This window comes from Tiliqua scincoides, chromosome 14 (assembly GCF_035046505.1).
Source record: "Tiliqua scincoides isolate rTilSci1 chromosome 14, rTilSci1.hap2, whole genome shotgun sequence".
NCBI lineage: Eukaryota > Metazoa > Chordata > Lepidosauria > Squamata > Scincidae > Tiliqua > Tiliqua scincoides.
Genome location: NC_089834.1, coordinates 7333174 through 7350132, shown reverse-complemented (window position 1 = coordinate 7350132; position 16959 = coordinate 7333174). Strand labels below are relative to the sequence as shown.

General features: G+C 48.5%; 1 protein-coding gene and 2 pseudogenes across 6 annotated transcripts in view; all 3 read right to left on the bottom strand.

Annotated features, from left to right (window-relative positions):
• Nucleotides 1-16959, bottom strand: part of ARVCF (ARVCF delta catenin family member) — a 752684-nt gene that overhangs the window by 19269 nt on the left and 716456 nt on the right. For all 6 annotated transcript variants that reach the window (XM_066609736.1, XM_066609733.1, XM_066609734.1 and 3 more), the window contains 5 exons: nt 11880-12007; nt 9257-9407; nt 7216-7408; nt 3218-3329; nt 970-1060 (listed from right to left, as the gene is read on the bottom strand). In XM_066609736.1, the coding sequence (XP_066465833.1) occupies nt 970-1060; nt 3218-3329; nt 7216-7408; nt 9257-9407; nt 11880-12007 (675 nt within the window). The remainder of the gene's footprint in view (nt 1-969; nt 1061-3217; nt 3330-7215; nt 7409-9256; nt 9408-11879; nt 12008-16959) is intronic.
• LOC136634963 (5S ribosomal RNA) lies at nt 5225-5347 on the bottom strand (annotated as a pseudogene).
• LOC136634745 (5S ribosomal RNA) lies at nt 5377-5496 on the bottom strand (annotated as a pseudogene).

The following is a 16959-nucleotide window of genomic DNA, read 5'->3' as shown; positions in this document are numbered from 1 at the left end:
TATGACAACATCAAGATTGCTCTTGTGCAATGAGTTATCAATGCAATGTGTTATCAATGCACATGTGCAGTAAAGCATTGAGGCTGGGAGAAAAGATCAGGGGTGTCAAACATAAGGCCCATGTGCTAGATGTGGTCCATGGAAGCTCATTATCCAGCCCGCAGGCTTTCCCAGCACTTCCAACAGTTGCTCTCAGCTGCTGAGCTGAGCTGAAGTGTCGCTGCTGAAAGGGTGACCCGTGTGATAAATGGATTCTCCCATAGCTTGAAAATATGGTCAAGATTTGCTTATTTTCTCTTCTGCCATTTACAACTAATGTGTTCCTAAGTGAGAACAAAGCGCTTATTTCTGGTCATGACTTGCTACATGACATCACCTCCTGCTTTATGACATCACTTCTGGCCTTCAGCAGGCATCATGAATGCTATTTGGCCTGCTGTATGAAACATATTTGACACCCCTGAGCAAAATGAACTAACTTGAATACGGTGATATCTCTGTATCTATTCCGAGACCCCATGCGGATACAGAATTCTGCAGATAATTAAATCCATGGGGTGGGGGGTGGGGAAGGACAGCAAGCGGAAGTGCCCTTCTGAAGCATCTGGGAGAGCTTCTGAGGTATGGGGAGGCTGTGTGTCACCTCCTTGTCTCAGATCACCTCCCAGATGTGACCAGGAGGTCCTTGAGGCCCTGCAGATGCTGGCTCAGCACCCACATTCAGTAGTGCTGAACCCACAGATTAAGAGGGTTCACTTTATGCTGTGGAAACCTAGGAAGTTCTAGTCCTGGAATTAATTACAGAAATATCCCTAGATCAGCTCGGGAGAAGGGAGGTGGAAGAATTCTGGTGGAGTGGAATGCACAGCAAATGAGGGGGGGAACAGATTGGGGTGGGAGGGGAAATCTGTGAGTGTCTTACAGAGCTGCCAAGTGGCTCAAGGTGTCGCCTCTGGGACCGGCACTGACCTTGACTTTTATCCACGAGCGGCAGAGTGCTGTCATCGTAGCCAGATTTGCAGGAGGTGCCTTTGGATCCCTTTGGAGCAGCAGATGTGGACTGGAGAGGGGGGGAAAAAGCCAGAGTCAGCAGCTGGCAGCGAGCCGAGCGGAAAGTAGCATCCACTCTAAAAAGTTATCACAGAGCACTCATTTGACGAAAACCAATTTGTGTCCCAAATCCTGTTTTTAGAACGGCAAGGCTCAGCAATAAACCGACACACAAAACCTCGTTTTGCCAGTGTGATGGGTGTGCGCAGTCTATGTGTGTGAGTGAAAGAGAGACAAGGCAATCTTTCCGGGGCTGGAGCACTGGGCCCTTCTGCCTCAGTAAATCAAATCTGCAATCCCCCCTCCCCCCAAAATAATTGACTTCCAAGTAGTTGGATTCATAACTGTTCCAATACTAGAAACTTCCTACTTGCAGGGTGGGCTTCAAGCCAATCCAACTGGGCCCCACGCTAGAGTAGTCTTCTCTAGTCTTGTATCCAATTTTATATTAAAATGTGCTTAGTTCCTTTTGGTCCACTAACTCACATAAGAAGAGCCCTGATGGACCAGGCCAAAGGCCCATCTAGACCAGCTTCCTGTATCTCATAGTGGCCCAGCAGATGCCTCAAGCCAGCAAGATATCTGCATCCTGTTCTGATTGCTTTCCATTCCATTCCATTGCTTTTCATTGTGGTAACATAGCCTATAATAAATTTTTGTTTATATCTCCAACTTTCTACAGACCTTACCCGTGGCCTTGCCAAAAATGTTTCCAATTGGACCCAGCAGTTCCTAAGGCTGGCCTTGCATGCAGCCTGACCTTGGAATCTGTGGGGATTCTAGAAATGGAACCCCCACGGATGCCGAAAACCACTGATAAGCAAATCCATAGGTGGGGGACTTACCTGACGTCTGGGATGTGTGTTCTGGTCAATGTGGTCAAGCCGGGGGCCTTTCTGAAGCTTGGAGATGCAGTGCACAGCTTCTCTGGGCTTCAGAAAGCCTCCAGACAGGACACTCCAGTTGCATCCAGAGGTCAGGTCAGTCCTACTCAATGGGTTCAGAAACCACGGTGAGTTAAATCCATGGTTCTGAATCCGTGGATAAAAAGGACCAACCTGTACTTGTATCTATAATGGCCCACAAGCAGATTGTGTACAGTCCGCAATGAGTGAGTTAAATCCATGGTTCTGAATCCACCAGATAAAAAGGACCAACCTATAATTATATCTATAATGGCCCACAGCCAGACTGTGTGCAGTTCACAATGAGTGAGTCAAATCCATGGTTCTGAATCCGTGGACAAAATGGACCGACCTATACTTGTATCTATAATGGCCCACAGCCAGATTGTGTACAGTCCACAATACCCCTGAGATGCAAACATATACAGTAATCTGGCATTAAATCTGCATGTATGAATGAACACTATGAAAAGGAATTTTCTAACTCATATGCGGAGGAACAACTTTGAAACACCGTGATAAGACCTGACAAAGGTTGAAGACTGAGAAAGCCGTCTTTTTGCCAGCAAACTTTAGGCACTGGCTATCAAGTGCTTTCCATAAATCAACAGGATGAGAATAATCCCATGGACTATGTCCTTTTCCATGTCTGGGACCCAATTTGAGCAAGAGCTCCCTGATGGACGTGCTTAGGACAGAGGTTCTCAAATAGCAGATCTAGGGTGGATTAGCAGCTGGCACGCTGAATCTGAGGATTTGTGTGAGGATGGATGGTGGAGGAGGGCACTTGGTTTTCATGCAGCAAGTCCCAGGTTCAATCCAGATAGGCTGGACCTGAAATTGTGGACAACTGCTGCCAGGCAGACCATTCGACACTGAAGAAGGTGGATCAAGAGTCCGACTCAGTATGAAACAAGTACACACACTGGGCTCTTCTTATCCATGGACTTGGCATCTGTGGATTTCAGTATCCACGGATGCCAAGCCCTCAGCTGGAGGGCCTCAGAGGACCTCCCACACGCAACTGGAAGTATCTTCCAGTTTGCACCAGTAACTTCCAGTAGTGCCTGGAGATGTTCTGAGACCCTTCAGACACGGATTTCATTGTCTGCGAAATTCAGTATCTGCAGGGGGTCCTGGAATTGATTCCCCACGGATACCGAGGGCCCACTATACATTTATTAACGTCATGGTAGCCAGAGTAACATACACCTATGACTGTTCCAAGTGCATTTCTGGTTAGGACATTGCTTCTTCCTTACCTGGAAATGGGATTTGTTCCAGCCCTCCTTCTGCAAAGCACTCCGTAGTTCCTTATAACTCCAGGTCATCTGAAGGACGTGAGAAGCTGCCTTTGTTTCCCTGGTGGACTGGCTGGTTTGGGAGTAAGGGAGAGGTTGGGGGAGGATGGAGAGAAAAAAGGAGGGGGAGGGACATCAAAAGTCACATTCATTCAGATAGTTAAATTCTATGAACAATTTCAATATCTAAAAATGACCTCTAATTATTTTCCAAGTTCATGACAATAACTTCATGTATTGTTGTGTGTGAATAATACGAAAGAGTATGACTGAGTCGGTGAAGAAGGTCTTGTTACATGTGGACTTAAGTAGCCATCTGTTGTGGAGCTCTCTTTTAGGGTGCAGGGGTAAAGCCAGTAGGGAACTAGTGCAGCCTGAAGTAGACATGCCCACAAGGGGAGCAGAGTGGTTGTGGGACAGCATTCCAGTCCCTGACCAGCATTAGTGGTCAAACTTTTGCAAGAGGAGAAGGGCTGTGAGTGGGTGAGGCCTTCCTAACACGCCCTTGGGCACGGTATCTGGTCCCTCCTTAGCAATGCTCGTGGAGAAGGCTTCACAACGCTGTCCTGGAAGAGGAGGAACTGGTTAGTAATGGACTCCCTTCCCTCCACATCTGAAGTCATAAGAACATCTGACCATAATAGGCAACCTTCAGTCTCGAAAGACTATAGTATCGCGCTCTGAATGGTGGTTCTGGAACAGCATCTAGTGTGGCTGAAAAGGCCACTTTGGGAGTGATAACCCCTTCTACACTGGGAGCAAGTGCAGTCTGTCCCTGGTCTGTCTCCCTGGCTATGGGCCTTCCTTCTTTGCCTCTTTGCCTCAGACTGTTGGCCAAGTGTCTCTTCAAACTGGGAAAGGCCATGCTGCACAGCCTGCCTCCAAGCGGGCCGCTCAGAGGCCAGGGTTTCCCACCTGTTGAGGTCCACTCCTAAGGCCTTCAGATCCCTCTTGCAGATGTCCTTGTATCACAGCTGTGATCTACCTGTAGGGCGCCTTCCCTGCGCGAGTTCTCCGACCATATATAAGAACATAAGGCTCTTCTTGAGCCCTGCTGGATCAGGCCAAAGGCCCATCTAGTCCAGCTTCCTGTATCTCACAGTGGCCCCACAAATGCTTCAGGGAGCACACAAGACACAACCTGAAGATATCCTACCAGTGGCATCACAAGGCCGGGGTGATGGGGATAGGCTGCCTCAGGCACAAGGCTCAGCAAGGGGCAACATGACATCACCTGTGCCCGCCTTTGGTGATCTTTGGGCCCAGCCCCCACATGCTCTTGCCTTCTGTCACAGTGGCTGAGCATGAAATGGCCCAAAGATCGCCAAAGGAAGGCAGTCTTTCCACATTTAAACCAATGTAAGCACCAGGAAGGTCGGGGGCAATGGAATTATGTCATTACATCACCTTCAAAATTCCAGAATGCTGCAGAAGGTAAAAGGCCGGGTGCACTCCAAGGTAGGAACGTCTCTGCATCAGACCATCAATGGGAAGCCATGGAAAGCTTACAATGGTGACCATGCATCATACAGTAGACCGAGCCCCTAGGCAGGTCTCTCTGTTCCACTCCCTGCCTCACTCACTCTCCTTAAGGCAGAACTTAACAGACCTCGGAGGATGTCAGAAATTGTCCCTTATTTCTGAAGTCCGTTAAACAGGGGCCCCTTAAATCAAGGGTTCACTGTTATGTTATGGTTGGCAACCTTCAGTCTCGAAAGGCTATGGTAGAAGCCTACAGCACCCGGTATTCCCAGGCGGTCTCCCATCCAAGTACTAACCGGGTCTGACCCTGCTTAGCTTCCGAGATCATGGTATAAGCCTACAGCACCCGGTATTCCCAGGCGGTCTCCCATCCAAGTACTAACCAGGCCTGACCCTGCTTAGCTTCCGAGATCAGACAAGATCGGGAGATAGTGTTTAGTATAGGGAAATGGTTGGCAACCTCCAGTCTCGAAAGACTATGGTATAAGCCTACAGCACCCGGTATTCCCAGGCGGTCTCCCATCCAAGTACTAACCAGGCCTGACCCTGCTTAGCTTCCGAGATCAGACAAGATCGGGAGATAGTGTTCAGTATAGGGAAATGGTTGGCAACCTCCAGTCTGGAAAGACTATGGTAGAAGCCTACAGCACCCGGTATTCCCAGGCGGTCTCCCATCCAAGTACTAACCGGGTCTGACCCTGCTTAGCTTCCGAGATCAGACAAGATTGGGCATCTGCAGGGTAACAATTGCTGCAGGGTTCATTGTATTCTTTTAAATGTTCAGCTCTCAGCTGATGTTGTACCAGGTATATGCAGAAGGGGCCATTTCCTTGGGACTAAAACAGTTGCGGCCCGAACGAGAGCTGCTGGAGGTGACAATCCGTCTCTTTACGACTGTCGCGAGCCGGCCATTGTTCTGCTTCTTCCTGTTAATGGCCTTATCATTGCCATTTGTAAAACGGGATGTTGCACAAGGACAAAATGTCTCCCGCTTTGCCAATAAATGTCTGGATTTCCTTAAACGATGATGTCTGATAAAGGCATGCTTGACACCCGGGAAAAGAGCAGCTGGCAAGGGAATCTGCCCAGAGATGACAGATCGTTTAATTCTATCGATCTCATCTCCCAAGTTAACCCTACCTATTAAAAGCCCTGATTGATGCTATGCAGGTGCTCTTCTGAGAGGCAGAAGGAGACCCACTTGCTATTATGATGCAAAAGGTTGTGAGTGAAGATGGCGCCGACTTTCCTGGCTCAGAAATACAAAGCTCCACAGTCTGCAATGCTCATCTCAAACACTCCCCCTCCCCCAAAAGTGGGGACGCAAGTAAAAAAAAGCGCCTGCATATTATTTGTTTATTGTACTTATACCCTGCTTTTCACTGCCTGAACAGGTTCCCAAAGCCGTTTACAATTTAAATAATAATTAGAAGGAAAAAAATGTACAATCGGAGGCATAACTAGGGTGGGGCAAGTAGGGACATCTGTCCCAGAATGCATCAGGGAAGCATTTGGAAATGTGGGCTAGAGCCAATGAAAAGCGTTGCAGGCCTTGGGGCGCTCCTCGAAGCAGCTTCCAGAAATGACGTCATGATGTCACTGCCCTGGGAGCTGCACCCCTGTGTACAGGAATGGCCAAAACCAAAGTGGTAGAAGATCTGGCTTATATGCAGAAGGTCCTGGATTCTGGCCCTGGCTGCATCTCCAGGTTGGACTGGGAAAAACTCACTTCTGAAACCTCTGCTTGTAGACTATCCTGAGCTACACAAATGGCTGGTAACCTTCAGTCTCGAAAGACTATGATAGAAGCCTACAGCACCCGGTATTCCCAGGCGGTCTCCCATCCAAGTACTAACCAGGCCTGACCCTGCTTAGCTTTCGAGATCAGACAAGATCAGGAGATAGTATTCAGTATAGGGAGATGGTTGGCAACCTTCAGTCTCGAAAGACTATGGTAGAAGCCTACAGCACCCGGTATTCCCAGGCGGTCTCCCATCCAAGTACTAACCAGGCCTGACTCTGCTTAGCTTCCCAGATCAGACAAGATCGGGAGATAGTGTTTTGGCAACCTTCAGTCTTGAAAGACTATGGTATAAACCTACAGCACCTGGTATTCTCAGGCAGTCTCCCATCCAAGTACTAACCAGGCCTGACCCTGCTTAGCTTCCAAGATCAGACGAGGTTGGGCATGTGCAGAGTACACAAAACAAGGGCTTGACTCACCCACACCCATGATAGACAGGATGGTGTAGTGGTTCTGGTGTTGGACTTAAACCTGGAAGATCCAGGTTCAAATCTCCACTCAACCATGAAGCTTCTGGGTGACGTAGGGCCAGTCCCCCCCCCCTCGGCCACCCCTATCTCACAGGGTTGTTGTGAGGACAAAAGGAGGGGAGGAACCATGTACACTGCCCTGAGCGCCTTCGAGGAAGGTATAAAAATGTGAAATAAATAAATAAATAAATCAACCAACCAACCTTGATTTGCTGATGGCAACCAGTTTCTGAATGCCTTGTGTCTGGATCAGGGACCTGGCATTTTCTGAGCTGTCCGTGATGATTTCGTGGATTGTATTCAGGACAGCGACCACCGTATCCTCTTCCAGGTTTTTGGAAGATCTCTGCTGCCGGCTTGGCAAATTTCTTACCAGCTCACCCATGGCATAACTACCTGGAGAACAGAAAGCAACCCCATTAGTCAAACCAGATCATTCGCCTAAGCAGCAGTTCCCAAATTGTGAGCCGTAGCTCCGGAAACCAGCCAGGGGAGCTGCAGAATCTTTGCAAAAAAACCCCACTGCCCTATTGTAGCCCTAATGGGGAGTTGTGGCCAATGGCCCAGCGGGTCACGGGAGCCGAAAGTCAAAAAATGTGGAAACCACTGGTCAAAGGAGATAATGAGATTGTAGCTCAATGGCAGTGGAGACATGTAGCTGGAGAAACACAACTGCTGCTATGTGTTGGCAACCTTCAGTCTCGAAAGACTCTGGTATCGCGCTCTGAAAGGTGGTTCTGGAACAGCGTCTAGTGTGGCTGAAAAGGCCAATTCGGGAGTGACAATCCCTTCCACACTGGGAGCAAGTGCAGTCTGTCCCTGGTCTGTCTCCTTGGCTATGGGCCTTCCTTCTTTGCCTCAGTCTGTTGGCCAAGTGTCTTTTCAAACTGGGAAAGGCCATGCTGCACAGCCTGCCGCCAAGCGGGCCGCTCAGAGGCCAGGGTTTCCCACCTGTTGAGGTCCACTCCTAAGGCCTTCAGATCCCTCTTGCGAATGTCCTTGTATCGCAGCTGTGGTCTACCTGTAGGGCGCTTTCCTTGCACGAGTTCTCCATAGAGGAGGCACAACTGCTGCTATACAATCTAGATAAGTCCTTGAGTCTTAAAGGAAAAGAAGAGACACTTAGCTAGGCCTGATGTGAGCACTGCCACCTGATTCCAGCCTCTCAAAAAGTGCCACCAAAAAACAGGCAGGCAGAGAAATGTTTACCTCCTTTTCCATGAACTTCCATGAGCCACCGTGTTGTCAGCCTTTACAGCTGTCATCAAACAGTCACCAGGGAACCCATAAAGGCCACGCATTAATGTTAATGTAGGCATGCACAGTTTGCTCAGGACAGCCTTGGAATAGCGATTTTCAATGCTTTTCTTCTCATGGCACACTGACCCCTATGGTCTTCTCTATGTACCTCTTGTGATGTCACGTCCGGCTTCTGGGAGACTCTTCCAGGTTCTGTGGCTCAGTTTCTAGGGAAATTAGAACTGCCCTGTTTGTAGGGCAGAGCCAGAGGAAGATGAACAGTCAATTCATTACAACTGCCCTAGAAACAGAGCCATAGAACCCAGAAGAGTTATTTTTCAGAGACTTCCAACCGCTCTGCTCCAAACTCTGGTGGCACACCTGCGGACCTTTCGTGGCACACCAATGTGCCGCCAGCATACTGGTTGAAAATCACTGCCTGGGAACCATCCTGAATTATAAAAACACATTGCTTTGCATTTGGATTCCAGGAGCAAACTGATCTTTTTAGGTGAAGGATGTAGAGACCCTCTACAGGACAGAAGTGAACCATAGGTCTCAACATATGGGATGGACCTGCCCCATGGAACACAACTGATGTCCTGCAGTCTTTTATTTTGAATGAAATATTTTCAAAATAAATATTTTCAATATATTTCAATATAATATTTCAATATAAATATTTTGAATCAGAAAGTCCGCCTTCGTTAGTGAATAACCCCCCCTTTCCTCTTTGATAATTGCACTAGAGTGGGGCGTGTGCTCTGAACTGGGCCAGTAGTCCTACAGTTAAACAAAGACTGTGAAATTACCCCCACAACAGAGGCTTAGGAGTGACTCCCTGTCCCAAGACAAGCCTGTCGTAAACCTGCAGGTTTATCCATCCGCGGCTCTTTAGCCTATTACAGCATGGAGAGAAAAGGTAATGTTATGATCCATATCAGCACTAGGTGTGCTCATTTGGGGGGACCTGCTTGCCTGTTGCAGGAAGTGTTTGGAATGTACCTATGAGGTCCTTATTGCGGCGGTCCATGGACAGGTTCCTTAGTGCGATGGAGACGGCCCTCACCACTTTGTCGGAGTCTGACTGCAGGAGCTCCACGAGGACCGGCAGGCCTCTCTCTTTGCGCACCGTCGCTCGGATGTACGTGGACCACTGGCCAAGAGGAAGGAATGCACAGAACACATTTAGAAGCCCGAGGTCAGTGTGAGTTTGAAAAACACGTTGTGGAGAGTCTTAACACAAATGGTTTCATCTCTTGGAAATCGAACCCTTTCCACTTCTCATTGTAAAGTATAGCAAGTCCAATTCCATTGTATTGTAATCTATTGTTTTATGTCAATTTTACTGTTTATGCCAATAAAGGTTTTGGAATTGGTATAGCAAGTCCTCACTTAAAGTTGTTGATCAGTTCTTGGAAATGGTTAACTTTAAGTGAAACAACTTATAACGAAACCAATTTTGCTGTAGGTCAACTGATGTACATAAACAAGAGTTATGTTCCTGCAGCATGGCCCTGGTCACCAAAATGTCACCAAACTTCTAATATTAAACAATGAATAAATGTGAGCTTTGCAAGCTAGAAAAACCCACGCAGACATGGGGAGAATGTGCAGACTTCAGACAGACAGTGGCCCTGGTCAAGCATCAATTTCTTTTTCTTCTCATCAACTTCATAACAAAATGACTGAATAAAATAGCTTTAAGTGAGGGCTTGCTGTAATCTCCTTTTCTTCTGAAGGCTCAGCTGACCTTCTCGGGCAGCTATGGAATCTCCTCCCCGGATGTATTTGTCTTCCGATCCTCCTCTCGCTTGTTTTACAAGGAGAGCGAATGAGAACAAGTTGGGCAGTGGCCAGATGGAGGTGGATACAGACAAACGGACCCATGGCACCCCAAATGCCATGGCTTCCCCCAGCCAGCTGTTCAAAGAGGGTATTTCAGCCCACCTCTTGGTTGGGCCGGCCCTGATGCCAAGGTGCAAGTCACAGACTTAAATATCATTCTTTCATTTTTAACGCTTAACAAGAACTCAGTCTTTTGAAGAGGTGACCAATTTTCTTGACATGACAATAGAGTAAGGGCCCAATCCTCTCCAACTGGTGCAACCACAATATGGCCTTGGGGTAAGGGAACAAATGTTTCCATACCTTGAGGAGGCCTCTGTGCCTGCCTCACCACCACAAGATGCAACGCACAACCCATTGGCATGGTTGCCCTGGCACTTGAAAATTGGATAGGATTGGGCCCTAAGAACCCTATAGATGCACCCTATAGATACAGAACAGAATACAGGGTTCTGTATTCGCCGTTTCACATCTGTGGTTCACAAATCCCCCCATCACGGAAATGACTTATCTGTGTCTGATTGCAACCCTCCTGTAGTTGTCTCCTGTATCTGGCTGTCTCTGTGCTGTCTGTAAATTCTAACAGGAAGCACAAATAGGAAGACAGCACTGAGTTGTTTTCAGCCCTTCAACCCACTTGCAGGCAGCTCGGAAACAGAGAGATAGTGACAAGAGAGCTGCAGTCAGTCATCGATAAGTCATTTCTGCAAGGGGGTGATTTGGGAACCTTCTGTAGGGTTCGCTGCTATCCGCGGTTTCTAGTATCCATGGTGGCAGACGAAACCTATCCCCCTGTGGATATGGGTGTGTGTGTCAGCACCTGTATTTTGCAGCTTTTATGAATATAGCTTTTAAAAATGTTCCAGGATGTTTGCTTTTTGCTGTAGTCCAGGCCAGGGGTGTCAAACATAAGGCCCGGGGGCCGGATGAAGCCCGTGGAAGCTTTTTATCTGACCCTCGGGCTCTCAGCTGCTGAGCAATGCTGAGGTGACACTGCTGAAAGGGTGGCCCACATGATAATTGGGCTCTCCCATATCTTGAAATATGATCAAGAGTTGTGTATTTTCTCTCCTGTCATTAGCAGCTAATGAGTTCCTACATGAGAACAGAGTGTTTATTTCTGGTTTTGACCTGTTTAATGACATCACTTCCTGTGTAATGACATCACCTCCGGCCCTCAGCAGTCATTATGAATGCTTTTCGGCCCTCTGTATGACATGAGTTTGACACCCCTGGTCTATAGACCATAAATCTGGGCTTTTCAAACTGGGGAGTCACGACGCCCTAGCCTGTGGGCCCTGGCCTCTGCCCCCTTAAGGGACGGGGGGCAGCCTGGAGGCTGCCTTCCACCCACCTCTGCTGCGTTCCCCCCTGCCGCCGCAAGCACTTACAGTGGCTCAAACTCTCCTGGAGACTTTGAAAACCACTGCCATAAATGAATGTGAAAATGGCAGATCACACAATCACAAAACGTTAGCATTGGAATTGCCCTTAGAGGTCATCTAATCTGACCCCTCCTCAGAGCAGAAAAATGCTACAGCAACCCTGAAAGGGACTAGTCCCTCTATCAAAAAAACAAAAACAAACAACTTCCTTGCAAAACAACTGCTGGCATCAAATTGACTCTAAGGCTGCAATTCTAACCACACTTTCCTGAGAGTAAGCCCCACTGAACAAAATAGGGCTTACTTCTGAGTAGACCTGGTTAGGATTGTGCCCTCAGTGGCCTCAGAGTTAGTGGCAAACAACATTAAAGGGGAAAAAGACACACATCACTCACTGTCCAGTTTCCAGCACTGAGATTCTGCAAAGCCCCTGCCGCAGCTTCCAGGGTGTTGAAATTCTGGCTCTCGGTGAGTATGGAGAGGTAAAGCCGCACCACCTCTGGCTGGTAGAGCAATTCAAAGCCTGAAACAGAAGGAAAAGGTACAAGCTGCAGTTTGACTGATGATTACTTCTTATAATAGCAAACTCAGGTCCTGCATGCCAATCAGATTGCAGTCAAAGTTGGACGACCCACAGAGGTTTTCTGGGTACTTACTGAGCTCTCACGGTTTGCAGACCTTAAAACAAAGTTGAAAGGGGGTAACCACAAACTGATTTCCAGAGGCATCTATAGGTTATCCCTATGGGTTATCTATGGGTTATCCCAGTTCCCCTGGGGACTGGGGATAAGAATAGGCCCTCGGTTTGGCTGTACTTGTCGTAAGAGGCGACTAAACAGCCACCGGGTAGATGGGACTCGTCAGCCTGGGAAGGCAGAGAGAAGGAAAACTCGGATCCCAAACCTCCACTGCCTTGTGGCTACATCCAGTTCTGGAAAAGGCTTCAGGAGTCAACCTCAAGGCAAAATTCGAAGCCGGAGTCCCTGAGGCAGCTCACGGCTGTACACAGTCATGTTCTGGCAACTCCTGCGACGCCGCTGGAACCGACCGTATTGGCCTCTGCCTTTCCATTGGACCATTTCAGCGACGTGGAGAGGGGGGATTTGCTGCATGGGTAACAGCCTATCCTCCATACCTACTTTACCCAGGCTTCGCGCACTGGAGAGGACACTCTGTTCCAGAACCACCATTCAGAGCGTGACACCATAGTCTTCCGAGACTGAAGGATGCCAACAAGGATCCCTGTCCCTATGGGTTAACGAGACAGAGGGTCCCGATTCCTAGAGTAGCATGCAGATGCATTGGTAGGAAAGGGAACGTTACTTTCTGTGTCAGTTTCAACATTAGTACAGCCCTCCCTATCTGCAGGGATTGGTTCTGGGACTCTAAGTGGATACCAAAATCTGCAGGTGCTCATGGCAGGAAAGGGAGAAGCAGGCACTTCACAAAGAGCCTAGCCGAGCTTAGGGCACAGAGGGCAGCATTCTGAGTGGCAATGTCAGCCTTCCCCCTTTTTGTCCACTGGTTGACAGCCAGGGCTTGCAAACAGGAGCCACAGACCGCCTTATTCATACTTCTCCAACAGATGGTGGACAGGTACAAATCCATGACAGCCTTGGGGTGGTGTGGGGGGGCTGTTTGGGTTGTAACCCAGACATGAGCAACGACACTGGCTGTATCAGCAGGAAAGGGAGGACCACGTAAGAGTTGTCTTGTGCCAGGTGGTAGGTTGAAAGCTACATTCAATTAAAACCACCTCTTAAATCCAACATCAGCTATTGCTTGAGAGTTCACATTTTCATTAGATGAGCTTGTTGCTTTTTAGAGATGCAGATATGCTTTTTTGAAACTTTCTGGAATTCCCCCACTCTCCCAATAGTTACCGAAAAATATAAATAAATATATTTTAATATGTAATATTAATCTTATATAATAAATAATAAATATAAATACCAAAAAGCTATAAATACTGTTGTTGTTGTTGTTGTTGTTGTTGTTGTTGTTGTTGTTGTTGTTAATAATAATAATAATAATAATAATAATAATAATAATAATAATAATAATATTTTTAATCCATGGTTGTTTGAATCCACGGATGTGGGATGCACAGAAACAGAGGACCCATTGTACTGGCAAGAGCGAGAACAGCACTTTTAGCTGATTGCAAGAAAGACAGAGTAAGGAGGGATGCACTGGTACGTAAGTGGGGGGGGGCATTTGCCCCTGAAGAGGTATTTTCTGTGTGTGTGGGGGGGGTGTGTGAATGGTGCAAGGAGAGTGACCCTTCCTGAATATCCCAGGAGCGTAACCTCCCGGCCCAGTTTGGCTGAAGTCTGCAGAAAGAAAAGGCACTTCTGGTTGGGAGCATGTTCTATAGGGGCATGTTTGCACATGTGACTAGTTTCACCTTTAGCGAGTGACGGGGCAAGAAGCCAGACCACACACTTTTTCCTTGAGTCTCCATCACTAATCCCGATCGCCCAATTAAAAAGGTGATCGCAGTTTGTTTGGCCTGGCCACGAGAGTCCCTCCCCAAGGGGGAGGGGAAGGGGGCTGGGTCTGGCAGCTACGGCGGACCTTTTAAAAGGGCACGAGACCCAGCCCTCTTCCTCCTTTGCACGTGGGCACCGTGGGAATACCCGCCCGCCCGCCCTAGAGGCAGTCTGAGTTTAACTGGTCGCCGTTTGGGGCCGGGTAGGAATTTTTTGCTGCCTGCCAAGATTGGCCGAAGGTCAGGCAGCTTTTTCGTCTACCCCAGACTGTTATGGGCCAGGGGGTTGCACCCCCCCCGTTTGCAAGCTGCCATTGGTCACTTTAGGAGGGCAGGTGGTGCGGGTTAGGAGGCGTGAATGGGACTGTGGCATGCACCTTCAGGCGGCATAGGCAGGGCGGAACCCTATTTCAGTCCTCAGGGGCTCGGCGGCACAAGGACGTAGACGGGGCCCTGGCCGGGACCGCGGGGCACACCTCAGAGGCTCAGCGGCTCGAGGTGGTGCAGTCCACGGTCCGGCTGCCTTCCCCTTAAGGGACAGACATGGATGAGATGCGCCGCCCAGCAGCGGGGCTCGACTTGGGAGTCGGGTGCATGCCCGCCTCGGGGCAGAGGTTTCTGGTACCGCCCAGAGGTCCCTCCCCGCACCACAGGGGCTTTCGCTGCCTCGGGTGCTGCAGGTCTCAGCCTCTGCTTCTCTTGCTAATGTGAAATATAGTGGCCCTTTCTCCCATATCTGTTGTCTCGAGTGTTCATTGGACAGTGAGGAAACAAACCGACTAGAACAGCTATTTTCAACCAGTGTGCCGTGGCACGCTTGGTGTACCACGAGTGGTCTGCTGGTGTGCCATGGGAGTTTGGGGGTGGGTCATTTATTAGTAGTGTCATTGGGGGATGTGAGCCCCTCCCCCCATCTACAGCATGGTGCGCCTTGTCAAAAAACTGATAGTGTGCCTTGACAATCTTAGCAGCTTGTCAACGTGCCCTGAGATGAAAAAGGCTGAAGAACATGGGACTAGAACAATGGTTCTCAATCCTTTTAGCACTGGGACCTACTTTTGAAAACGACACCCTATTGTGACCCTCTTAGCATGACAAGACTTTAAATGAAGGTGATCTGGAAAGAAATATAATATTTTTATTTATGTATGCACGAGTAATATTTTATTTATTTATTTATTTGCAAAAAAAAAAACAAAAAACTGATCCGTTTCTCGTAATGAGGCAACCCTAGTGATGTGTCCCAGCCTTCACCGGCCTACCTCTACCTGTCATTGACTGACTTTGAAAAAAAAAATCATACCAGAGAAAAGATGCTCAAACATTTTTATCTCCCTATATTTTACACAAGCTTGCAAACTGCAGGAGCTCAGCTCTTTGCAGGGCATAAGAACATAAGAAGAGCCCTGCTGGCTCAGATCCAGGGCCCATCTAGTCCAGCTTTTTATATCTCACAGAGGCCCACTCATGGAGCACACAAGACCACAAGACACTTGCATCTCACTGCCACTCCCTTGAGTGGAGTGAGCAGCCACCCAATTTTTAAATACCTTCAGGGCTTGAACTAAAATTCAATTACCGTATTTTTCGCTCCATAAGACGCACCTGACCATAAGACGCACCTAGTTTTTAGAGGAGGAAAACTTACTTTTAAAGTAAGCCTGCCCTCCCCTTGTGGCGCCTGTGCAAATGAGGACCTTGCCCCCCCCGGTGCGGACCTTGCCCCCTTTGTTCTCCGCCTGCTCTCCCCCTGTGGCGCCTGTGCAAATGAGGACCTTGCCCCCCCGGTGCGGACCTTGCCCCCTTTGTTCTCCGCCTGCCCTCCCCCTATGGCGCCTGTGCAAATGAGGACCTTGCCCCCAGTGCGGACCTTGCCCCAGTATTTGCTCCATAAGACGCACACACTCCCCCCCCACTTTTGGGGGGGGAAGTGCGTCTTATGGAGCAAAAAATACAGTAGTTCTCTGATCTTTCTATCCCCCTGTTTTCATTGGAGGCTCTGTGGGACCCCCCCCCCCGACCCCCCCAGAAATCAGTTTTGAGAAATGCTGGACTAGAGAGTCACTCCTTCCACAGAAGCAGAAAATTCAAGGAGGGGTCAGGAACAACGGCAACCCCCACCACACATCAACGCAGCCCTGAAGCCGCTTCAATCAGTCGCCGCACATTCACACCCCTCTCCCTGGGGCTGCTCTACCCGTGGATCACGCCTCTGGGCTGACGTATCCGCGTCGATAAGTTCCTGCCGGCCTTGGAACGAGCCTGGCGCCAAAGACGACTGCGCCGTTTCTCACCCACCTCTTAATCAATCCAGCTGCCCCAGTTTGTGGAAGGGGTTTTTATTTAATTATCGAAATGCTCTTCCAGCTGCGGGCGGCATCGTCAGCCTCTTCCTTCAAGTACCTTTTGCGGCAGATCCCCCACAAGTCACAGCTGTTCCAACGCCCATTAAGCACCTGCTCCTCTCCTCAAACCCATTTCCTTAATTTCAAAATCACCTTAATTATTTTTTTCCCCCACAGAAACCTGATGCTTTTCTATAATATATTGCTGATTGCCTCCAACACCTTCCATTTTTATTCCTTTTTTTTCGGATTTTTTTTCTTTGAAACACAGCGTTTGAAAGAGACAAAAAAGGTCAATCAAGGCTGGTAACGAACCAAGAAGACGCAAAATGGAACAAAATCCTCCAGCACCAAGTTAATTGCTGTTTTGCTTTGTTTTTAGGGTTGGGGAAAAAAAAAAGGAGATGGCAATTAAAACTCAGATCCATCAGGAACCTTACACCCCAAACATTTTCAATTTCAACAGAGGGCACTGGGTTCGAGCTGAGAGTGCGGCACCCGCCATCTCTCGTGGCCATGAGTTTTTGACGGCCACGTACTAATCTACAGATTTTAAGTGCACCTGATTAGGGAAATTTACATAGGGTGGAAATAAACAGGGCAAGCGCCCTTGATTTAAAGAGGGCTGACTGCAATCCA